Source organism: Budorcas taxicolor, chromosome 1, assembly GCF_023091745.1.
Source record: "Budorcas taxicolor isolate Tak-1 chromosome 1, Takin1.1, whole genome shotgun sequence".
In the NCBI taxonomy this organism is placed as follows: domain Eukaryota; kingdom Metazoa; phylum Chordata; class Mammalia; order Artiodactyla; family Bovidae; genus Budorcas; species Budorcas taxicolor.
Window position 1 is genome coordinate 195085615 of NC_068910.1, and position 25532 is coordinate 195111146.

The window sequence follows — 25532 nt, forward strand, 5'->3', positions numbered from 1 at the left end:
CTTGCCCTCACTTTGAGTCCAACCCAGTTGAAAACTATTCTTTGAAAGTGTGACAGTCTCTTGGCTTTGAAGATATTTGGCATGTATCTAATGTTCAGTTCAGTTACTCAGTCATGTCCGACTCTTTGTGACCCCATGAACCGCAGCACGCCAGGCCTCCCTGTCCGTCACCAACTCCCAGAGTCCATCCAAACCCATGTCCATTGAGTTGGTGATGCCATCCAACCATCTCATCCTCTGTCGTCCCCTTCTCTTCCTGCCTTCAATCCTTCCCAGCATCAGGGTCTTATCAAATGAGTCAGCTCTTCACATCAGGTGGCCAAAGTATTGGAGTTTCTTTCAGCTTCAACATCAGTCCTTCCAGTGAACAGGACTGATTCCCTATAGGATGGACTGGTTGGATCTCCTTGCAGTTCAAGGAACTCTGAAGAGTCTTCTCCAACACCACAGTTCAAAAGCATCAATTCTTCTGCGCTCAGCTTTCTTTGTAGTCCAACTCTCACATCCATACATGACCACAGGAAAAACCATAGCCTAGATGGACCTTTGTTGGCAAAGTAATGTCTCTTCTTTTTAATATGCTGTATATGATGGTCATAACTTTCCTTCCAAGGAGTAAGTGTCTTTTAATTTCATGGCTGCAATCAGCATCTGCAGTGATTTTGGAGCCCAGAAAAATAAAGTCAGCCACTGTTTGCACTGTTTCCCCATCTATTTCCCATGAAGTGATGGGACTGGATGCCATGATCTTAGTTTTCTGAATGTTGAGCTTTAAGCCAACTTTTTCACTCTCTTCTTTCACCTTCATCAAGAGGCTCTTCAGTTCTTCACTTTCTGCCATAAGGGTGGTGTTATCTGCATATCTGAGGTTATTGATATTTCTCCTGGCAATCTTGATTCCAGCCTGTGCTTCCTCTAGCCCAGCGTTTCTCATGATGTACTCTGCATATAAGTTAAATAAGCAAGGTGACAATATACAGCCTTGATGTACTCCTTTTCCTATTTGGGACAAGTCTGATGTCCTGTGTCCAGTTCTAACTGTTGCTTCCTGACTTGCATACAGGTTTCTCGAGAGGCAGGTCAGGTGGGCTGGTATTCCCATCTCTTTCAGAATTTTCCAGTTTGTTGTGATCCCCACAGTCAAAGGCTTTGGCATAGTCAATAAAGCAGAAATAGATGTTTTTCTGGAACTCTGCTTTTTCCATGATCCATCAGATGTTAGCAATTTGATCTCTGGTTCCTCTGCCTTTTTTAAAACCAGCTTGAACATCTGGAAGTTCACGGTTCACGTATTGCTGAAGCCTGGCTTGGAGAATTTTAAGCATCACTTTACTAGCATGTGAGATGAGTGCAATTGTGTGGTAGTTTGAGCATTCTTTGGCATTGCCTTTCTTTGGGATTGAAATGAAAACTGACCTTTTCCAGTCCTGTGGCCACTGCTGAGTTTTCCAAATTTGCTGGCATATTGAATGCAGCACTTTCATAGCATCATCTTTCAGGATTTGAAATAGCTCAACTGGAATTCCATCACCTCCACTAGCTTTGTTCATGGTGATGCTTCCTAAGGCCCACTTGACTTCACATTCCAGGATGTCTGGAATGGTATGATGGTAAATATTTAACAACTGGTTGACTGGAACTAAAAAAGCTTTGATTTGCAGCATTTGTCATTTTCTGTGGTAAAATATTCCCAGTATGGTTGATTTGCCTCTGCCAACATGAGGCCACTGGAGATGGAGTGGGGAAGACTTATGCACCATTTGCTCTCGCTGGCTGGGAGGAGGTGGCCTGGCTTCCACTGGCTGAAACTTGCATCAGTCCAGTTATATATGGTCTGTCTCACTGATAATTCCACAGCAAGGAAGGGCAATTTACACTGTTGTTAAATCACATTGTCCTGCTGCTTCTCTCCAAGACCATTAAGAAAGAGCTTAATGTTTCCAACTGCTTGATGTTTCACAAATTTCAAACTTAAAAAGCATTCTTTTTCTATGAACTCCATTCATATCCCATTTTTTCTGTTGCTTCCGTTACCAATTTGTGTGTTTGTGTAACGGATGGAAATTAACCCAACTCTTCGTTGCTCCTGTGGCCATTTCCCCCCGTTTCCTGTTGTCCTTAAACTTTGTTGATCATGGTTTTTGACCATGCAAAATTAATAATGTTTATGTGGTCAAAATGATCAAATTATCAATCTTTTTTGTTTATAGCCACTCTGAGATTTAAAAAGAAAATATTCCTGGTCCAGTGGTTAAGACTCCATACTTCTACTGCCAGGGGCCCAGGTTTGATCCCTGGTTGGGGAACTAAGATCCTATAAGCTGTGCAGTGGGGCCAGAAAAAAATGCTCTCTTTTCTTTTTTTGTAGTTTGCTCATCCATTCATTCATTCATCTAGGTTACCTCACTGAGGTATGATTGACATGTAAAATGCTGTGCATATGTAATGTCTGTAACTCATTGAGTTTGGGGGTAAATGTAGCCGTATTTTGCTACTGTGAGTAATGCTGCAATGAAGATGGGAGTGTGGGCCTCTCTTTGAGATCCTGATTCCAGTTCCTTTGAATCAATATTGAGAAGTGGGATCACTGGATTATTTGGTAGTTCTAAGAAAACCAAACAAGTTTATTAACAAGTATACCTCATGGATACATGGGGAGACTCACTGGGGAAAATGAGTAACTCTCTTGGTTTTTAACTTTTTTGAGGAGCTCTCCATCCTGTTTTTCTACAATGACTGTGCCAACTTACATTTTCACCAACACTGTAAAACATTTCCCTTTCTCCATATCTTTGCCATTTGTTATTTTTTGCTACTTTAAAAAATATATATCTTGACACTTTGAAGGTCTTTTTTGGAGAAATGTGTAGTTAGTCTCTTTGTCCACTTTTCAATTAGGTTGTTTATTTTTTTTTTTTTTCCTATTAAGTCGTATGAGTTCCTTATGTTTTAGAGATGAACTCCTTATGAGATACATGGTTTGCAAATATTTTCTCCCAATTTTTAAGTCGTCTTTTCATCTGTTGATGGTTTCCTTTACTGTGTAGAAACTTTAGTCCTGTTTGTTTGTTTTTGTTTTTGTTGCCTGTGCCTTTGGTATTACATCCAAAAAATATCATTGATAAGATCAATGTCCCTCTTTTATTCTAGGAGTTTTAGAGTTGCAGATCTTACATTTAAGTCTTTAATTCATTTTGAGTTGATTTTTGGGTATGGTGTAAGGTATTGGTCCAGTTTCATTTTTTTGCATGTCGATATCCATTTTTCCCAATACCATTTACTGAGGAGACTCCTCTCTCTATTTTGTATCCTGGGTGCCATTGTCAAAGATTTGTTGACCGTACATACGTGGGTTTAACTTTGGGTTTCGTCTTCTGTTCCATTGGTCTATGTGTCTGTTTTTATTACCACTACCATACTGTTAAATACTATAGCTTTGTAATATAATTTGACATCAGGAAGTGATGCTTCTAGTTTTGTCTTCTTGTTCAAGATTGCTTTGGCTTTGTGGTTTCATGTGAATTTTAGGATTGAATAGGTATGTTAGGATTGTATGGGTATTTTAACAATATTCTTCCATCCATGAGCATGAAATATCTCCATTTATTTGTCTTCTAGTTTCATAACTTTGTGGTTGGAAAAGATTAACCTGATACGATTTCAAGTTTAAATTAGCAAAACTTTGTTTTATGATCTATCTTGGGGAATAGCTTTGGGCATTTGAGGAGAATGTGTATTCTGCTAGTTGGATAGAATATTCTATTTATGGACTGAACAAGCCTGTTCAGCCCACTTGTTCTATAGTGTTGTTCAAGTCCACTGTTTACTTATTGATTTTGTCTGGATGATATATCCATTGCTGAAAGTGGAGTACTGAAATCTTCTACTGTTACTGTGTTACTGTCTGTGTCTCCCTTCATTTCTGTTAATATTTGCTTTATATGTTTAGATGCTCCTATGTTGTGTAAATACATAGCCATCCCTCAGTATCCATCCATAGGAGACTGGTTCCAGGAACCTCTATGGATGCCAAAATTCTCAGATACTCAAGTCCCTTATATAACTCACAAACATCATTTTTAAGTTCTTTACATAATTTATAAATTACTTATAAAACCTAATTACAATGTAAATTTTATGTAACTTATTGTGACTATAACGTAAATGCTCTGTACATATTTGTTAGCATGAAGCAAATTCAAGTTTGCTTTTGGAACTTTCTGGAATTTTTTTCCAAATATTTTCAATCCACAGTTAATTGAATCCTGGATGTGGAATACACAGATGTGGAATCCATTGATATGGAGGACTGACTGTATATTTATAATTTTATATCCTCCTGATTAACTGACCCCTTTATCATTATATAATGACCTTCTTTGTCTCTTATAACAGTTTTTGACTTAAAGTATATTTTGTCTGATATAAATATAGCTACTGTTCTCTTTTGTTTACCATTTGCTGAAATGTCTTCTCTCATCTCTTCAGTTTTAGCCTATATGTGCCCTTAAAGCTAGGTCTTTTGTAGGCAGCATATAGTTGGATCTTGTTTTTAAAATCCATTCAGCCACTTTATATCTTTTGGTTGGAGAAGTTAGTCCATTTAAATGCAAAGTAATTACTGATAAAAAAGGATTTGCTATTGGCCATTTTGTTGTTTTCAGACTGTCCTGCAGTTACTTTGTCCCTTTCTTTCTCTCTTGCTGTCTTTCTTTGTGAGTTGATGATTTTTTTTTTGTGTGTGTGTGTGTGTGTGTATACTTTGATTCCTTTATCTTTCTCTGTAGTTTATTTGCTACAATTTTTCCTTTATAATTAGTATTTGTTGTTGTTGTTCAATCACTAAGTCATGTCCAACTCTTTGTGACCCCATGAACTGCAGCAGGTCAGGTTTCCCTGTCCTTCACTATCTCCCTGAGTTTGCTCAAACTCATGTCCATTGAGTCAGTGATGCCATCCAATCATCTCATCCTCTATAGCCCCCTTCTCCTCTTGGCCTCAGTCTTTCTTGGCATCAGGGTCTTTTTCAATGAGTCAGCTCTTCACGTTAGGTGGCCAAAGTATTGGAGCTTTAGCTTCAGCATCAGTCCTTCCAATGAATATTCGGAGTTGATTTCCTTTAGGATTGACTGGTTCGATCTTATTGGTATCCAGGGGACTCTCAAGAGTCTTCTCCAGTACCAGAGTTTGAAAGCATCAGTTCTTTGGTGCTCAGCCTTCTTTATGGTCCAGCTCTCACATCCATACGTGACTACTGAAAAAAACCGTAGCTTGGACTATACGGACCTTTGTTGGCAAAGTGATGTCTCTGCTTTTTAATACATTGTCTGGGTTTGTCACTATTCTTCCAAGGAGTAAGCGTCTTTTAATTTTGTGGCTACAGTCCATTCACAGTGATTTTGGAGCCCAGTAAAATGAAATCTGTCACTATTTCCACTTTTCCCCATCTATTTGCCATGAAGTGATAGAACCAGATACCGTTTTTGAATGTTGAGTTTTAAGCCAGCTTTTTCACTCTTCTCTTTCACCTTCATCAAGAGGCTCTTTAGTTCCTCTTTTGTTTTCTGCCATTAAAGTGGTATCATTCGCATATCTGAAGTTATTGATATTTGTTCCAGCAACCTTGATTCCAGCTTGTGATTCATCCAGCCTGGCATTTCACATGATGTACTCTGCATATAAGTTAAATAAGCAGGGTGACAATATACAGTCTTGACATACTCCTTTCCCAGTTTTGAACCAGTCTGTTGTTCCATGTCTGATTCTAACTGTTGCTTCTTGACCTGCATACAGGTTTCTCAGGAAGCAGGTAAAGTGGTGTTGTATTCCCATCTCATTAAGAATATTCCACAGTTTCTTGTGATCCATACATTCAAAGGCTTTTAGCAGTCAATCAAGTAGAAGTAGATTTTTTTTTGGAATTCCCTTGCTTTTTCTATGATCCAGTGTATATTGGCAATTGATCTCTGGTTCCTCTGCCTTTTATAAATCCAGCTTATACATCTGGAATTTCTCAGTTTCTGTACTGCTGAAGCCTAGCTTGAAGGATTTCGAGCATAATCTTGCTGGCATATGAAATGAGTGCAATTGTATGGTTATTTGAACATTCTTTGGCCTTGCCTTTCTTTGGGATTGAAATGAAAACTGACCTTTTCCAGTCATAAAACATTTTATAATTACAGCACTCTATTTTAAGCTAGAAACAACTTAACTTTGATTGCGTACAAATAGTCTACACTTTTCCTTCTCTTCCTCCACACCTTCTGGTGTCCACAAGCTAGCCAGTAGGATCTGAAGCTGGCGTTGAGATCTGTGTGCCAGCACTGAAAACCAGTTCAGCTATGTTGATTCCCTCAGTTCTGGTGGAGTGAGACAAAAGTGGGGCTCCTGGGCAGCATCCTTTAAGCCCTGGGCAGTCGGGTGCTTGCTTGCACTCACTTTCCTTGTGGGAGAGACTGTGGGCTGAGGGGTTCTTTCTTAGCACTGAGCTGTGCTGTCTTGGGTGAGGGGTAACACGGTAAGGTGAAACTATTCTTCCCCTCTTCAGTGTATCCACTCTTGGATTTTTTTGCTTCATCGAGGTGCTAGGACCTCTAGCTGGATTCCTGAGCTCTCATAAAGTTATTCTCATCTGTGGGTATTTTGAGAACTGGAACCTACTAGTCCATCGTCTTGCTGACATCTCTTACATTTTTTAAGATGAAATCTTTGACCACCTAGAATTTGTTTTCATTTAAGATGTGAAATAAAGATACAAGTTCCTATTTTTTTGCAATCCAAGTTCAAGTAGTTAACTACTTGTTTGAACACCATTTGTCAATAATGCATCTTCTTCCCAGAGTAGATTCCATTTCCCCCACCGCACCCCCCGCCCCTGCCCCACCTCCCCTGCACCGCCCCCCCACCCCCCCGAATATCTTTGGGCTTTCTAGTCTTTTCACTGCTCTGTCTGCCTGCTCTGTGAGCCAGTACATTTTAATTCTTTTAGCTTTGTACTATATTTTAATATCTAGAGGGGCCCATTTGATAAGCATTTAATCTTTTTCAGAAAACAGAATGGAGGAGGAAAATGAAGGCACTGCAAGAAGAGCACGCAGCTCAGAAGAGAGAGGTAGGTCTCACCAGACTGTCTTGGGGAGCCTAGTTTCCCACGACTTCCTCTTATCCTTCACCTCCCCATCCTTTGCCCCCTGCCTTGAACTGGTTGGCAGATATTTTGTTGCTGATACGGTTCCCCATTGCTGACCCCATCAATACACAAAGGGCCCAGAGGGCTGCTTCCCTGGCTGGGAGCAGGGGCCTCTCGGCCTTCTCTTCTGAATCCAGCACATCCTTTCTCCATGGATTCCTCTTCAGTGACCCCTTAAGGCTCTCTAAGTAGGGCTGTGCTATAAAACTCAGAGAATTGCCTGGTCATTCAGTGTTTGGGCCTTCCTTTGAAGGCCAGGAGAGATCCAGGTGGTTGTGGACCTCAGCGATAGTTCAGGGGCAGCTCAAATAGAAGGGTTCAGACACTGAGACCAGTAAGGAGAGAGCAGTAGTCCTCAGGACAGAGAAACCAGCTTCTATAAAAATGTCCCTGAGGAGAAGGCAAGTGGAGGATGAAGCCAGTTAAGAAGAGCCCTAGGTTCTGCTTCAGAAAGCTCAGAAGGTAAAGGTGCTTAGATCTGAGTCTGGTGTATGATGGATGGCCCCCCATTCAAGTGGTTCCCCTCTGACAAGTTTATCTTTTTAAAAAAATCTTTATGTATTTATTTTTCGGTTGTTCCATGCAGCTTGTGGGATTTTAGTTCCCTGACCAGGGATCAAACGCTTGGCCCCTGCATTGGGATTGGAGTGTCTCAACCATTGGACCACTGAGGAAGTCCCTGATAGGTTTATCTTATTTGAAAAAATTCAAAAATGGGAAATGCATTCAAGTTTATTCCTAAGAGCAGAAGAACTATATTAAGGTACATGGAGTAAAGTCTCACTTCTGCTCCATTTCCATCTAACTATCCCCGACATCCACCCCACCGGTGACCACTTTTATTGTTTTCTTGTATTCTTCTAGAGGTTCTTTATGCAGAAATAAGTGGTGTCATTTTCTCTCTGCTCTTACATCAGAGGTAGCTTGTAACCACATTTCCTTCATCTTTTGTCTTCACCTAAAAGCACCCATTTGATGATTTTTGAATGACCTCAACTTACCTGACTGTCCTCCTGTGGGTTACACACCTGACAGAGAGCCTTTGCCCTGAGCTGAGGGGCCTGCACTCAATTCTCCTCAAGTACTACTTAACACGTCCTCAAATAGGAAGGAAGTCAGTCTTGTTAGAAAGCTGCTCGCCCAGGTCTGGAAACCTTCCACCTACTTCAGGTGAAGCTCGGGCCAGCGTTTGCCTGCTGGTACAGGTCCTGCAGGCACTGAGCTCTCAGAGGTCCCTGCGGACATGTGACTGACCAGCCACCCTGTGCCACCAGCTGCGGGAGCAGAACGAGAGGCTCCAGGCTACCCTGTCTCAGGATCAGAGGAAAGCAGCCGCCCAGACCCAGCGCCAGATCCATGCCCTCCGCGCCCAGCTCCAGGAACAAGCCAGGCTCATTGCCTCCCAGGAGGAGATGGTAGGCGTGTCCCTCCTCCCAGCCAAGACCTGGAGCTGTAGACCCCTTCCCTGTGAGGATCTCCTTAGAGTCTCTTGGACTTGTTGGCTTCAGTCTCATTAGTTAGGAGAGGGAAGAGTCTTCAGACTTGAGGGGCAGAAAGCGATGAGGGTGTGGAAGACGTGACTGCTGTCCTTAGGGGCTGTGTTGGTGGGTTCACAGTACCAGCAGAGACCATGTGAATGCCAGCGCCTGGTTGATACTTTGCTTATTCCTCCATGTAAAGCTCACTGCTGCCTTTCAAGGTGGACATTGCCTTCTCCCCAGCTTCCTTTGACAGAGGATGAGACAGGCTGGAGAACTTAAGCACCTCACTTGAGTCTACACAGTGCGTGTTAGAAATGGCAGGGGTGAGAGTCAACCCTAGCCAGGTAGGTGGCATGCAAAGCCTGTGCTCCTTTCACTGTGTTCTCAGACACCATTTCTTAACTTAATTCCTTTTTCATAAGTTAACAACCTCTGAGGAGGTTGTTAGATAAGCTAGTATGACGAGAAGGCATCACTTACTAAGCACCCTTCTTCTAAAACTCGCCCCTCTGACTCTTCATCTGATAGTGGGTCATTCTCTGCCCAGCCCAGGTGCAGCTCCCCTTTCTGAGCCCCAGGTCGGTGGAGATGTGTATCTGTCCCCAGCTGGGCCCTGCTGTGGCCTCAGGTCCTTGCCGTGAACCACCCTCCCCATAGCTTTCCTGGGCGGAACACCCACTGTCACTGTCTAATCCACTGTTCCTATACCTCTTGCTATTTGTGCCCTTCTGCTCTTCCAGCTGTCAACATATCTAACCCACCTCCTTGCTGCTTTTCTTTTTACTACTTCCCCTAACACATTTAGCTCTTCAAAGCTGTAGCTGCCCGGAGGTTTCCTTCTTTTGTTACCAGAATTCTTATTTATAGTCATTTCAGTTAGGAACCCACTGGCTAAATATAACAGAATAGGTTAACTGGTGTTTATTTTTATTGTAACACCAAAAGAGGTCACACTTGATTTAGCAGCAACATTATGCCATTGGTATTCTAGACTATTATTATTATTTTTTTAATTGCCATCTTTAGCATATTCCCTGATGGCTCAGATGGTAAAGAATCTGCCTGCTATGCGAGACACCTCAGTTTGATCTGTGGGTCAGGAAGATTCCCCTGGAGAAGAGAATGGCAACCCACTCCAGTATTCTTGCCTGGAGAATCCCACGGACAGAGGAGCCTCATGGGCTATAGTCCATCGGGTTGCAAAGTGTCAGTGACTGAGCGACTAACACTTTCATTTTCACTTTAGCATACTGACTTATGCTTGACTCGGATGATTGCAAAGTGGCTGCCATAGCCCCAACCATCACAACCATATTCAATGGAAAAAGTTGATGAAAGGCTCTTCTCAAGGCTTCTACTTATGTTTTACTAGCCAAAACTGTGGAACCTATAGTTGTGAGGGAGGTTAGAAAAGAAATAATTAGCTTTATACTTTCTAGGATAGAGATAAGCAAAGGAGGAATAGAAATGGACATTGGATGAATCATTCATCAGTACGGAGTGAAAAACAACTCACGCCTAAGCAGAAAAGGAGATTTGTCATAAGGTTCGACAAAGTGTCTCAGAAAGCTCAAGGCAGCGGAACAGCTAGTCTAGGAATGAACTGAATCCAAAGACCTGGATCTTTGGATCAGTTCATTCCTAGACTTGGGTTTGCCAGAAAAGGAGGACCTGGCTAGCCCCTTGTGAGCGCTTCCCACTCCACCCCACCTCTGCTGCCCTATGCCTGTAGCTTCCCCTCTGCCTTTTCTGGCAAACCCAAGTCTAGGAATGAACTGAATCCAAAGACGTGAAATGTCGTCAAGTCATCGCTCTGTGATATGTCTCTGTTCCTTTTTCTGTAACTGTTTTGATTTTCCCTGTGAAGGCCAGCTTCTACTCCATGTCTGCCCCATGTGGAAAAGAAACAAACAAAATAAAAGCTCAAACCAGTTAGCTGCCCAGAGCTCTTGAGTTGACATGTTACCAATCCAGAATTCTCTGCCCAAACCTGGACAGTCAGCTATGGCTGTGGTGTGGGGGTCACATAGTCACAAGGGGCTGTCCTGGCTGCGACTATGTAAACTGAGGAAGCAGAGGCACTTCCTGGAAAAGGGGCTGAGCAGAGAGTCAGTGGCTGTTCACATCATGCCCCCTTCCCCCCAGGGAGCACCCAGCTCAGAGGCCCGCATCTCAGGAGGGGCGCCTCCTTTGTCCTGGCTGAGGTTACTTGTGTGCTTATGTCCCTCTGCTTGCATGGGGGGTTCCTTGCATAGAGGGGCCTTCTTGCCTCCCCACCATGGGCAAATGGAGCTTGGTGCCAACCTGATTGCCACTGTTCAGTCTTGGCGCCATGCCCTCACATCTGCACAGCAGGAGGTGTCTTGTGGGGCCGGGGCAGAGTATTCTGAGCTCCGTCTCCCAGTGGATGGTGTGGAAACACTGGCTGTCCCTTCTTCACAGAGCTAGGCAGCCTGACTGCTCACAGCAGAGCCCCTTGTTGCCTGTAACCTGCTTTGTTCCATGTCTTTGCAGATGCAGGCCATGTCTCTCCGGAAGGTGGAGGGTAAGTCTGTTGTCTCCTGTCTCCTGTCTCTCCTGCTTCTGGTCCCCTCTCCTGTCTCTGTCATGCTATACCAGTCAATGTATAGGATGAGGATGGTGGCAGCTGCTCGGGGACCTGTGGCGTCAGGCTCTCTGGCTGGACAAGGGAGGGTGAGAAGATGCTTGTTTCTGGGACAGACAGGGCTCCAGCCCGGGTTCATGCTGAAGGCATTCTGTGCAGGAAGCAGGGTTTCTTGCCTGGCCTGCTCTTCTCTGTAGGACAGTGTCTCATGAGGTGGGGCGGGGGGTGAGAATCCTGGGCGGGAGATGATAGATGGAGTGGCAGGGCTCGTTAAAAGGCTCTTTCTAATTCACAACTGTGGTTCAGGTCCATCCAACTTTACCTTTTTCCATCTTGCAGCAAGTTGACCCCAAATCTGTGAATATGCCTGTCTAGAGAGTCTGCCCTCCTCGTCTTGTGTGCATGCTTCTTCGTGTGCGTGTCTGACAGATGCAGGTGCTGATGTCTAGAGGGCGACAGTAACCTATGGGGGACCAGCCTGCTTGGAGGACCTGGCTAGCCCCTTGTGAGCCCTTCCGACTCCACCCCACCTCTGCTGCCCTATGCCTGTAGCTTCCCTTCTGCCTTTTCTGGCAAACCCACACCTCTTCCCCAGCTTCTGCCTTGAGGTTAGATGTTTCTTTTGCAGTCTTGCAACCAGTTCAGAGAGGCACCGTTCTATGGCTGTGATCTGAGGGCTGGGGCTGGGGCGTGTGCGTGTGCTCAGTTGCGCAGTCACGTCTGACTCTGTGATCCCACCAGGCTCCTCTGTTCATGGAATTCTTCAGGCAAGAATACTGGAGTGGGTAGGCCATTTCCTACTCTAGGAGACCTTCCCAACAGGGAAGGGATCGAACATGGATCTCTTGCGTCTCCTGTATTGGCAAGCCATTTTTTTTTTTTTTTTTTTTTTACCACTGAGCCACCTGGGAAGCCCAGGGCTGGGGTGGGCCATTAATGAGAGCTGTGTGTCATAGACTTCAGATCCATTGTCTCAGCACTTTGTCCCCACACTTTAGTGTGGGGCGGGTATGACTGTCCTCACTTTCTAGAAGAGGCGCGTGAGGCTTAGTGAAGTTCAGGGACTTCTGTCATGGGCAGCTCGTGAGGGGCAGAGCTGGAATGTGGATTCTGATCTTTCTGCCTCCCAGGTCATGGTTGTGACCACTGCTTCATCCTGCCTCTGTCTGCTAGAGGACCGACTCAGGTCCTTGCTGTTTCTGGCCTGCACTCACATGCTGTCCTAGCTCTTCTCTGAGGTGGGGGTGGGGCCCAAGGCCCTGGAGACACTAACTACTGCTGCTGTCCTCAGGGATCTGTGAAGGCCCGAAGGCTGTGGACACAGATGAGGACTCTTCCGAGGAAGGTGAGGCTCCGATTTCTTCCCTGGGGGCTGCCCTCTTCGTTGTTGAGTTTGTCTCTACTTAACTGGATCTGACTGCCTGAATCTGGGTGCAGGAAACTAGGGATATGCAGTAAATATTTCTTAAGCACCCTGTGCTTGTCAGGCATGTGACACGAAGGCACACATGTGCAACTTCCTGGTTCTCCCTTGCTTGGAGAGGATCAGTGGCTTGCCCAGAGCCACAGAGCAGCAGGTGGTGGAGTCAGGATTTGGCGTGATGGCGCCTGCTGCGTAGCCCGTCCCTGGTGCCCGCCCCACCGTCTCTTGCCTGGTATGAGCCAGAGCAGTGGATGCGGCCTCACTGTGTGGGCTTAGGTGACCTTTGCAGTTTTCTTCTGCGTGGCAAGCATGCAGCAGGCAGATCACACTGGCCAACCTGATGTGCAGGAATCCTCCTCGGTCCCCTCTGCGGAGCCCTGGGAGCCTGCCACTTTTATTTACTCTGTTCAGTGACTGACTCCGATTTGCAGAGCTCTCAACCGAGTGTTTCCAGGGGATGCAAAGGAGAAGTGAAAAAAATAGACTCTCCTGGGTGAGTCAGGGAGAAGGAACTCCCAGAAAAGATCAGAGAGAGCTCACAGCCGACCTGCTGACCAGGCCTGCACGCCCAGCCCGGCTGTGATGTGACTGTTCCAGAGTGACCCAACAGGTGCACTGAGGAAAGGGTTTTATTTGTGTCACCAGAGAGTTCATCATGGGGTATTTGTTGTTTTTTAATGTAATGTTTTTCTTTACTTTTGAGGCAGTCTTCTGTGCTTTTGGCAGAAAAAGCAGAAGGGTGCACAGTAGGTCTCCCTCCTGCCAGGCCATCCAGTCTCCGCCCAGAGATTCCATTGTTAATGGTTTGTCACGTTTCTTTCCAGAGACACGTGGTGCAAACACAAGCATGTGCATGTATGCATTCTTTTCCGTTTTCCAAACGGGAGCACAGTATACATATTCTTCTATGGTTGTTTCTTAACTGTATTGGGGGTCATTTCTTATCCCTTTATATAGAGCTGCTTCATTATTTTTTCAGGACTTCAAAGTACTCCATTGGATAGATGAACCAAAATTTAATCAGTCCTCTGCTACCATCCCACCCCAGTGCACTTAACCTTGGAATATAGTAGTAAAAATAAGTTACAGATAACCCTGAGTAACACAAGGTCCACAGTGAGGATGAGGCAAATCCTCCAGCGGGGGCACAGAGTTCTAGGAGGCGGTCACTGAGTGAAGGAGACCGCTCCCCACCTCCTCCACACCCCATCCCATTGCAGGGAGGACCCAGACCTTGGTCAGACTCTGCTGTTCCTCTTCACCTGCTTTTCTACTTCTTCCCGTGTCAGACCAGCAGAAGCAGCATCCCCTGGCACTTGGCTAGAAATGCAGATTTTCAGAGTCTCAGTCCCAGGCCGCACAGACTGAATCAGAGCTTCTGGGGCAGGGCCTAGCCATTTCTGTCTGCACCTGCCCTCCCGGGCACTCTGGTGCTTGCTGAAGTTTGAGGACCTCTGTGGGTCCCACAGCTCTCTGCAATGGTCGCACACTAAGAATCTCCCGGGCAGCTTGCACCTCTCTAGAGGAGTGACCAGCCGCCTGCTGCCTAGATCACCACACGCGGGGCAGGGCTTTGGGCAGCAGTAGTACCCAGAGCTCCAACAGTGATTTCAGTATACAGCCCAGCTGGGGCTCGTGCCCGGTGCAGACTCAGCAGAGAATCGACCTTGGGGGCAGAGAGGACTTAAAGCACAGATTGCTGGGCTCCACCTCCTGAAGTTTCGATTCAGTCAGGTCGAAGTGGTGGAGTAGGAAATGGCAACTTCCCTGGAGAATTCCATGGACAGAAGAGCCTGGTGGGCTGCAGTCCATGGGTCGCAAAGAGTCAGACATGACTGAGCGACTAACACACACACAGGTTGGAGTGGGGATCTGAGAATCTGGGTTTTTAATAAGTGACAGGTGGCTCCCATGCCATGGCTCACACTTTGAGAAGCGCTGCTCTAGACCAGTTGGTCTTCAGGCGTGGCTGTTGTTAGAAGATCTGGGAAGTTTCACAATTAGATCTTAAGGCCTGGGGCTGACCCTCCAAGATTCTGACGTACTTATCTTGGGATGGAGCCCAGGTGTTTCAAATAAGCAACCAAGGGATAAGATTACTACTTGACTTTGAGCTCCTTGAGGGTTTTCTTCCGTGTCCCCAGCGCTGGCCTGTGCACACTCATATTACTTGTCAGTAGGCTGGTGCACCTCTAACCACAGTGGTCCCTGGCATGAGACCTGAAGAGCACTTCTGGGAGGTCTTCGCTGACTCACCCTGGACAGCCCCTTTATAGCAGTCAGTTCAGTTCAGTAATCACATTTTATTTTAATTGCCTGTTTCATTACCCTCTGCGTCAGCAGGTCTTCCCTGGTGGCTAAGTGGTAAAGAATCAGCCTGCAATGCAGGGAGTTGCAGGAGATGCAGGTTCGATCCCTGGGTTGGGAAGATCCCCTGGAGGAGGGCATGGCAACCCACTCCAGTATTCTTGTCTGGAGAATCCCATGGACAGAGGAGCCTGGTGGGCTACAGTCCATGGGGTCACAAAGAGTTGGTCATGCCTAAAGCGAATCTGAGTGAACTCTGGGAGTTGGTGATGGACAGGGAGGCCTGGCGTGCTGCGATTCATGGGGTTGCAAAGAGTTGGACACAACTGAGCGACTGAACTGAACTGAACTGAAAGCGACTTAGCACGCATGGACACTGGGTCAGTATTTCTTAAGGAGTGGTCTGTGGCTCACCTCCATCAGAATCATCTGAGCAAGTTAAAATGCAGATTCCAGGGCCCTTCTCCAGATCCGTGGAATCACTCTGGAAGGTGGGGCCAGAGAATCTGTACTTTAAACCCAAGCAATTCTATTGTGTATAGTTGGAGGGAGAACACCTAATTTAGACAGTAGACTTGAGGGGAGCAGGCAGCTGTCTGTCCACGATATATATGTGTATACATATATCATGAATGTGAATCAAATCATTATGCTGTGCATCTTAAATGTATACAGTGCTGTATGTAAATTATACTCAATAAATTTGGGTGGGGAGAGAGGGGAGGAAGAATGGAGCCTGGGGAACAAGCTGCTGTCTGGAGTCAGAACCCCGAAAGCTGGGACAGGACTGAGCCAGATCTTGAAGGTCCAGGGGATGAGGATCCCAAAGGTGGGTGGAGGGTCTGCTGCCGTGATTCCCAGAGGAACAACCTGGGGATGGACACTCAGGTGGGGTCGGTGGCCCTGGGACATGGGCTGGAGACCATGATTCCTAGCTGGGTGCACTGGGGCTTTGGGAGCGGAGGTGCTGGGCACCCCGGCTGATCTTGGTGGTTGTCTTATGCTGCAGAGCTGGAGGACTCCCACAGTGGACAGCAGAAGGTGCTAGAAGCCCTGAGGCGAAACCCCACCTTGCTGAAGCAATTCAGGCCAGTCCTGGAGGACACCCTGGAGGAAAAGCTGGAAAGCATGGGGATAAAGAGAGTGAGTTCCGGTACCACCGTGGCAGGGCCACACCTACCATTTGGATGCAGGGCATTTTTAAACCAACAAAGGGTCAATTGTTCTTTATAGTGTAGGCTTATTCATCTCATTTGTTCCAGTGGGGCACCCTTGGTGTCCGGGAACGTAAACCCACACAGCTGGCACTGTGAGCTCTTCTGTTTCCTCCAGTGGCTTCCTGAGATGTCACCCCGTGTCCTGACCTCTCCGTGCTCTCCACTTACTGGCTGCTTTCTCTGTGTCTCTATCTCTTTTTCTTTGTTGTCGTTCACATATTCAACAAATATTTACTGAGCACCTTTATACTAACTGTTGTACTAGGTTCTGAGAAAACTGGAGAAGGAAATGGCAACCCACTCCCATATTCTTGCCTGGAGAATTGCGTGGACAGAGGAGCCTGGCAGGCTACAGTTTATGGGGTCACAAAGGGACATAGCTGGTGTGACTTAGCACACACGCATGCTGAGAATACAGTGATGAATTAGAACTGAAAATTTTTTTCATGGAGTTTGTAGATGGTAGGAAACTCAGATACTAAACAATGGTTGTCCAGAAATGTAATGATTTAGCATTGTGAAATGCTCTGCAAGTGAAGTATTGGATACTATAAGAATGAATAATAAGGGGATGTGCCTTAGTTTGAAGGTCCAGGTCTGATGATGGACATTAAGTGGACAAGGGATTCCCTGGTGGCTCAGATGGTAAAGAATCCATCTGCAATGCAGGAGACCTGGGTTTGATCAGTGAGTTGGGAAGATCCCCTGAAGAAGGGAATGGCAACCCACTCCAGCATTCTTGCCTGGAGAATTCCATGGACAGAGGAGCCGCCTGGTGGGCTACAGTCCATGGGGTTGCCAAAAAACTCAACTGAGTGACTAATACTTTCACTTTTCATATTGATATGATTTTGACAAATTACAATTAAATAGTCTTGGTGAAACTATTAAACAAGATGTCCCATCTTCTACTGGATGAAGGGACCGTGTGTGCTCCAAAGTACTATGTCTCTGTTTTCTGACAAGGGGACTTTAATTGGCTCAATCTGGCCTTTGGAGGGGTGACCTGTCTATCATCAGTAGCACCCTTGGCCATGCCCACTCAGCAGGTGGCTGTGGGTGGAGCAGGCTCTGAAGCCCTATCTGGTACAAATTAATATTTGAACACCATTGTTTTCTCATGCTCCTGTTCAACCAGAGAATGCATATTATCATTAAACGCATCAATGAAATCCATTATTAAAAACACCCACCTTATTACTAAGGAAGCTGGAATATCACATCATTGAGGATACTGTGTGTATAGAGTAAAATAAGAAAAAACCCCAAACAGCTAGGCTTCATTTAGCAAAGATGCTCTCTAATCATTGACTTTTTTCAACTACTGCACAATCTAACTTTGGCCTTATGTTCAGACTTGATTAAAACATTTCTTCTAATCTTAAATTATTCCTCAAGGGTGGATGTCAGAAGCCCAAGAAACTTCCATTAAGTGTTGGAAGGGTGCCTGGCTTCGATTTTTTGCAGTTGATGTTTTCAAGCGTTGTTAGCCACGGAGGACAATGTTTCAGGCCAAATTATAATGCAAGTACAGAAAGGAGCAAGCCCCGGTCTCCCACAAGGGTAGTGGAGAGGTGTGTCCCATCTCAGCCTGGATGCTTGATGTTGATAGCACTGTGCGTAGCCTCTCTGCATCATCCTTCTACTCGTGCTTTGCTGGGGCTCCCAAGCCCTAGCCCACCTCGCTCTCAGCAGCCTGCTCGCCCTGCCCTGATGCTCGGCTCATCCTCTCCCAGAGCCACCAGCACGGATCCCAGCGACTCCTAGGCCAGCAGCAGGTGTGAGAGGCCAAGGGAAGGAGGAGGGGAGCCCATCTTCGAAGGGGACCTCTGTGTCTTCCAGGATGCCAAGGGAATTCCCGCGCAGACCCTCAGACACCTGGACTCCATCCTGCGAGCCCAGCGGGAGCAGAAGGCCAGGAGGTTTTCTGAGTTTCTGAGCCTGAGGGAGAAGCTCATTAAGGAAGCCACCAGCAGAGTGAAGGCCAGACAGAAGGACAGGGCCCCGGTGTCCCAGCCAGAGGGCGAGGTGCCAGGTGAGCTGGCAAGAGGGCCTGCTTGGGACTGGAAGCTGGGAGGCTCCAGGCTTGTTTGCATTTGCAGAGAAGGGATATAATCTCTGTCCTCATCGAGGCGTTGCTCGTTGCTCAGAAGGGCCAGACAATAGGGCTCTTGCAGATGGCTGAGTCCAAAAGACCTCTGTTGGAAAAACAGGGTCTAGGGGTGGGGTGGTCACCTGGGTCCCTCAGGGAAGCAGAGGAGAACCAGGGCCATTGTCCCTGCTCAGACACAAGGCCTCCTCAGCAGCTCAGTTTTGCACTGTTTTGCTTGTATGGACCACAGGCTGAACTCCACTTGGCTCCACTTGGCTCCAACTGAGTGTTGCCAGCACTGGGGCTGCATATGGAAGCAAGGATCAAACATATGGAATATTCTGCCCTAGAGCAGTGGGAGGGCGTGGGAGGCTGGGCCAGTTCAGTAGGTGGACACATCCTCAGAGCTCAGACTCCTTCCCTGGGCGGGCCAGCTGCTTTGTCCCTGGGGGCTGTGACAAGGAAAGGCCCTGTTGTTCCTGTGGAAGACTGAAGTATGTGGGTGAGGACCCTCTGGTCTCTGTCCTCAAGGAACTTAGGGAGCAAGGGAATTGTCTTTGCACCAGGAGCCCCCATCTCTAGAGGGGTCCCAGATCCTCATGCAGGGCGATGCCCTAGCTCCTTGCAGTCATGGATGTATGTGGTCAGAGGAGGGTCACTTTTATTATCTCCTCATGTCCAGGCAGACCCAACCTGAGCTCTTTGTGCAAAGGAAGTTTCCAAAGTGTGGTCCACACATCTCTGGGAGGTATGCAAGATGATTTTAGTTATCTATATTTTAGTTATCTGGTACATGAATCAATAATTTTAAGATTTAATCTTTATTTTTCTTCATGTACATTTGAAAAATATTACTAACATAGCAACCCTGAAAGCTCATGGAAATGACTACTTGGGTAAGTATAAAGTAGGAATTTTATGTTTAAAAGTGGTATCATTTTCTATAAAAAGGTTACATAGGAAACAGGACAGTTGGTATGAGAATATGGTAAAAATTATGTCAATGGTCCGGGTAACTCTGTTCTATTTGGTTTAAACACCTGACCTTAAAATCTCTAAGGAAAGGATAGTTTTCAGTCTCACACAGAAAGAAATCTCAGACCGAAGGAAATTTGTCACAAAGCCCTCTGCCCTTCATTCCTAATTTGTTTAATTTAGGGCAGCATTTACTGAGGTGCAGTATTTACCCCGGTTTGATTCCTGAGTCAGGAAGGTCCCCTGGAGAAAGGTTAGGCTACCCACTCCAGGATTCTTGCCTGGAGAATTCCATGGACAGAGGAGTCTGGTGGGCTACAGTCCAAGGGGCCACAAAGAGTCAGACAGGACTGAGAGACTTTCACTTTTCCCTTTACTGAAGTTGATCTGGGCCAGGGCCTGACCCTCAGCTGGAAACCAGCCAGAACTAGGTGATGTGATGGGGCCAGCACAGGCCGGGGCAGCTCAGAGGAGAGGGGACAGGCTCCGGGGCTGGGGGCTGGCGGGGTGGATGGAAGTCCCTCTGAGTCCTGGTTTCCAAGAGAAGAGAAAGGCTTCTTGCTCTTGTGGTGCCACCCCCTGCCCCAGCGCTTGTGCCTGTGGTCCCGGAACCTGGGTTGGGAGCATTCCTGCCCTGCACGGTCTCTCTCCCCTTCCCTGGGGCCCGTCCCTTCTCAGAGCCCGTTACTGACCTATGGGACGAGCTCTGTTCTCTCGGCATTTCTTAGGCTCTGCACCCCCACGTGCTCTCTTTCTAGTCCCCAGGAGTGTTGTACAAATGCGCACCTCCCATCTCTGCTCAGACCCTGCTGCTTTTGTCTGGGGGCAAACCTGGGGGATGTAGTCCAGGCAGTGGCAAAGGCCCGAGATTTGGGGTGACTGACCACCTGGCTTTGCATCTGCCATGGACTCCCATGGAATCGTGGGTCTGGAGCAAGTTCCTGAAGCTCTGGAAGCCTGTCTGGGGCTGAATGGATGTTGGATGTAAAGTACTTAGCTTGCTCTGTGCACTGTAACTGTAGCTATTATTATTTTCCCTCAGCAAGTTTACTTTAGCAAGTTACCTTTAGTTTATTCTTTCCTAGAAGGCCCACTTCTGTGTAAATGCATCCTCTGAGAGTAGTGCATTTCAAACACCTTTAACTTTGAACTACAGTAAGAAATGCATTTTATGCTGTGGGTCAGTCCATGCTTTCGAGTTTCATGAAACAGTACTTACTTTGCCTCCCTAAAAATCGTGGGTCCTGCAGCACAGCCCTGCTCTCCGCCCTCACCACAGCCCGGCCCAACGCTTGGCCCTCCTGGTAATTGGGAAGAGGGAGGGGCTGTGTCTGATTTTCTGCCTTAAACACTCCAGCAACAGGCCCCTTTCTGGGAGGAGGTGTGTGGATCTTGACGGCCCAGGTGGTCCTACAGTGCCCCCTGGTGGCTTCAGGGCCTTCCTGCAAGGCTGCCTGAACTACCGCAGCAGCTGCTGGAGTTGGGTAGACAGGGTAGGTGGCCTTGGCAGGGCCAGCTTCCAGGATTGTGTCGGGGGTGAGCTGCAGACACGCTGGCCCTCCTTAGGCTTGCTGCCTCCCCTAGTTCTCCTGGAGTGATGACATGATCCCGGAATACCAGCCGCTCTCCTGGTCTTTGATGAAACCGTGGGTCCCAGCTCCAGGCTTGGCTGGCTGTGGGATACTTGGGGTGGGGGAAATAATTAAATCTGCTGTGGTTATAGCAGTACACTGCACAGAGTGACTTGTTCTTTTCCAGTGTGTTGGAGCCTCTTTCTGCCTCCTCTCGGGCTTGAGGGTCCAGATGGATATGCCCTGAAACACATTCTTATTTGTGTTTCTAGTCAAAAGCCAGCAGAGCCCACTGGTCACTAAAGAGGTCCAGCCAAAGGCCAGGACCCAGCATGTGGCACAGCCATCCAAGCCTGCAGAGCCCGCTGTGACAAGTCTTCAGAGCCGCAGCAGCCATAGCCTGGGCCTGGCCCTGGGGCCCACCCCTACTCCTCGCTCCAGAGCACCTGGACCCTCTGGCACCCCTTCTTCCCCAGGGCCTGGGCTGAGGTGAGCTGGGCTCTGCATTCTCACAGGGTCCGTGGTGTGGCTCCCACCCTGTCCTGGGCCTCCCACCAGCTTTCGCAGACAGGTGAGGGGCAGAGAAAGAAGTGAACAGGAGGGGCCTCAAGTGGGGTCCAACCCATGAAAAGACTGGAGTCCCTTGCTCCTGGCCAGGGCAAACCTCCCCTCCTCTTACTGACTCATCCCCAAGTCCCAGTTGCCACCCTGGAGGGGCTGGGTCTTCATCTTCTAACAGAGGGTGGCTGCCCCTCTCTAGATGACTCCTGGCTGGTGTCTGGGCCCAGGGGTGTCAAGGGCAGGACTGGCTCTGGGCCAACCAGCTAGCTTGCAAGTGGTGAAGTGTGGCTTTGACCATCTTCCTTCCAGCTCATGCACTCCGCATTTCCTCTCCTTGACAGTACGCCCCCGTTCAGTTCCGAAGAGGACTCGGAGGGAGATGCTGGGCCGCGTGCTTCCCTGCAGCCCCCGAGAGCTCTTTCGAGGGTGGGGCCCCGGCCGCAGGATGACTCAGACTGGTCTGACACCGAGACCTCGGAGGGGAGTGCCCAGGCCCCTGGCAAGGGCTCGGGTGGGCTGGCCTCCTCAGGTGAGGAAGGTTTTCTGGTAAGACTATTAACGAGGCTTCTAGCTTCTGGCTTCAGTTGCATTTTCTAGCCAAAGTTTAAAGACTATAGAGCTTAGGTTTTGTCTTTCCAAAGGCAGTAAGTGGACAAGCTGGGGGGTAAGCTCAGTTCTGTGCCATCTGTCAAGCCTACAGTGTCATGAATTCTGCGGAACTTCATCTTGTCCAAGGCATGGTCCCAGCCTGCCAGCCCATTGAACCCACCAGAACCAGATCTCTGGAGAAGAACTGACGACCTGCCAGGTGGATGATAGGGTGTAGACATCTAGGAACTGGGAGTGTGGAGTCCTTGCACACGCTCTGGGCTGTCACTTGCTCCCTGTGTGCTGGCGTGGAGAGTTTTGGTTCCTTTCTTGTAAAGGAAGGTATCTGGAGAAGATGAGTGGTGAGGGGCAAGGAACATAGTAGGAACATAGTAGACCCTTAACTAACTGGCTTTTAATCAATCAGTGAGCCAAGGGTCATCATCGCTCTGGACCTCTGCTCAGGCCCCCAGACACTTGCGTCCTGGAAGGCCATGGCTGGCTCCCTGCTTCCTGGCCAGTCCTGAGGTCTGAACATCCACCTTGCTTTCTCACACTGATAATGTAGTCACTGCTTAGCACCCTTCCCGCTGGGAGTTCATAGAAAGTGGGTCTGGCCCCACAGCCCTGTGCAAATTTATATTGATGTTATTTCTTCATTTCTCTGTGAAGATGTTGGAGGAAAAACCACACATTGATCTTGCTGTTCATGTACCGACCGAGCAGCGGTTCCGCCTGCTGAGAGGAAAGGGCAGCTTGCTCAGCTTCTGTGCCCAGCCGTGCCCTTCAGGACATAACACATTTCTGGATGTTCCAAGCCTCTTTTCCCCGCCCATGCTGGCCTGAGCCCCTCTCTCCTTGCCTTTCTTCTACTGCTTTTGTCTTTCCTTTTTCCCTTCGGACTCTTCTCCACGCTCCCTTTATCCACACTGGAGCTGGGACGTGACCCATGGGGATGATGCATTCATACTCTGGTCTTCTCCCCTGGTTGCCTTCCAGGAACGCTGGTGCAGTCGATGGTCAGAAACCTCGAGAAGCAGTTGGAGGCTCCAGTCAAGAAGCCTGCTGGAGGGGTCAGTCTGTTCTCAGTGCCCAGTGCCGGGCCACAGAGAGCTGCTGTGCCAGGAGGAAAGCCCCAGGTAGGCTGTAGGACCTAGGAGGCGGCCCTGCAGTCTCTTCCAGAGCCGGCTCGAGTTTGGGGCCCTGGGCAGGACCTGAGGGAGGGCCCGTGTGCGACACTACAGTTGACCTCACGCCCCTCGTCTCCTCTGCCCCTGCAGGAGTGGCGGGATGCCCACTCTCCAGTGCTTGTTGTTTGCGTCCCTTGTTAACATCGAAAAGCCTTGTGGTTCCTAGTGGCTCAGAGGTTAAAGCATCTGCCTCCAATGCGGGAGACCTGGGTTCGATCCCTGGGTCAGGAAGATCCCCTGGAGAAGGAAATGGCAATCCACTCCAGTATTCTTGCCTGGAGAATCCCATGGACGGAGAAGCCTAGTAGGTTACAGTCCACAGGGTCGCAAAGAGTCGGACACGACTGAGCGACTTTACCTTCACCTTCATTACATGAGCAACCGCTCGGTGGGTTGTTTCTCCCAGCCACGCATGCCCCCACTTCTGGCTCTGATGGGGCCTGGACCTGGCTCTGTGCCTGGCTTCCAGCAGTAGCTGCTCTATTCGGGCTCCATCCAGCTCATCCCACAGCCAAGCTCTCCCCTTTCTTCACTCCCCGAGGACCCCAGCGCAGGACTGTGTGCAGAGCAGACTGCCCCACAATACACAGCGGGGATATTAGGCACCTTTGTTCCAAATATCCAAGGCCATTCCCCATCACTAAGAATGTCTTGATGGCCTTGCCTCTCTCCAGCTGCCATCAGATTTATCGCTCAGATGCTCAGCCTCCCAGACAATTCCTGCTAGGATGTCCTTGCCACCTCCCCTCTCCCCATAAGGGAACCACTTCTGTATTCCTGTTGTGTTTTCTTAGGCAGAAACATTTCAAGCTCTTGTAACTTTACCCTCCTTTTTCAATCAGAAAGATGCATCCTAGGATGACCTATGTTATTGCTCTAAAATTCAGAAATAATGGGCAATCATTGTTCGGTTTTTCCTAGCATACACCTCCCCTGGCAACCCCGACACCCACCCTGTGCTATGTAATATGTTCGGTTTATTATGTAGCTCATGTGTGTTTGTGAGTAATGAGTCTAAATGATTCAAAATGTATTCAAAAAGAATTCATCCTCAGTTGTGAGAGAGCACCGACCGCGCTATGCAGGTTGAGGCACTGTCCAGAGCCTGCTTGCCACCTGGGGCCCTGGAGGTTTCTGATTGGTTCCTTACGTTCCGTGGCAAATGCTCTGGGCACTGAGAGCTCTGGTGGGGGTGGGGTGACCGTGATTCTGGTTCGGGTACAGCCTGGGAGTTTGGCCCACTCTGGGCTCCCCTGTTGGCCCAGCTCAGACCTTTTCCAGGCTGAAGGATTCCTGCACTTGGAGTTCCCCTCATGCACCTTTGGTCAGAGTGTCTCCCAGCCCTGGACCAGCGGTCTGTGGCAGGTGCGGTGGGTGCATTAGGCGCTGGTGAGTCAGCTCAGGAGTTTGGAGAAGTTAAGTCCCTGGACTTTGTCACTGCGGGCAGTTCAAAAATCTGGACAAAGTTTAAATTCCGACAAGCGCAACCTGATCTTCTACAGGCCTTGGGGCTGGCCTTAGTATGGCCAGTGGAATTTCAGGGGTGTTTTGCAATGGCTGTGACCCCAGGTCTCTGAAGCGGGTTCTCAAAGACGTGGACACCAGAAGATGAGAGGAGTGGCCCCTCCTGCTTCCTTCCAGATCTGCATTTTCTCTGCATATCCGTCCTCCCTGGTCAGATGCATTTTCTTCTCCCCTGTTCTCCCTGCAGCTTTCTGAGGATGAAAGTGACTTGGAGATCTCTTCCTTGGAAGATCTCCCACAGGACCTAAACCAGAGAGAGAAACCGAAGCCCTTGTCTCGCTCAAAGTTCCCGGAGAAGTTTGGCGCCAGCTCTTGGAGCCCCAGTCAACCCAGGGTCCCTGGCTGGTGAGCCTGCTTCTGATCCTGGGAGCCAAAGGACCAGCCTTGTCGCCCAGCTGTGTGGGGCTGGCCCAGAACCCCCCAATGATGGGGCTCCTGGGCCTCTTGTCTTCCTCAGGAGCCAAGAGGTCTTCTCCTTGGACAGAAGCAGAGTAGAAGACAAATATGATTTCTCCCATCTCCCGTGAGAGCCCTGGCAGTGTCCCATGGGTCCCAGGGCTGAGAAAGGGTTGTAACAGGACCTTGAAAGAGCATCCTTCATCTACCTCCATGCTCGCTCCAGACTGAAAGGAGACACTTGGTCTCTACTCTGCAGCGTTTTGTAAACCTTGTAGAGCTGGGTCTTTTATGGGGTCCTTTGAGGGACGTATGCCTGAGTCAGCCATTCAATAATTGACCCAAAGTCATTTACTGAGGTCGTCTGGCCTCTTACTGCTGAGCCGGGGTATAGGTAGAGATGGGGAGGAGAC

At 48.1% G+C, this 25532-nt stretch overlaps 1 protein-coding gene across 1 annotated transcript in view; it reads left to right on the forward strand.

Moving 5' to 3' along the window:
• The window catches only part of DZIP1L (DAZ interacting zinc finger protein 1 like), a 36066-nt gene extending 10994 nt beyond the window's left edge, over positions 1 to 25072 (forward strand). The window contains exons 6-16 of the mRNA XM_052647067.1: positions 7049 to 7111; positions 8464 to 8604; positions 11185 to 11215; positions 12567 to 12620; positions 16015 to 16148; positions 18065 to 18257; positions 18997 to 19062; positions 21133 to 21349; positions 21763 to 21950; positions 23009 to 23148; positions 24911 to 25072. Coding sequence (XP_052503027.1) covers positions 7049 to 7111; positions 8464 to 8604; positions 11185 to 11215; positions 12567 to 12620; positions 16015 to 16148; positions 18065 to 18257; positions 18997 to 19062; positions 21133 to 21349; positions 21763 to 21950; positions 23009 to 23148; positions 24911 to 25072 — 1389 coding nt within the window. The remainder of the gene's footprint in view (positions 1 to 7048; positions 7112 to 8463; positions 8605 to 11184; positions 11216 to 12566; positions 12621 to 16014; positions 16149 to 18064; positions 18258 to 18996; positions 19063 to 21132; positions 21350 to 21762; positions 21951 to 23008; positions 23149 to 24910) is intronic.
• Positions 25073 to 25532: the final 460 nt, after the last annotated feature.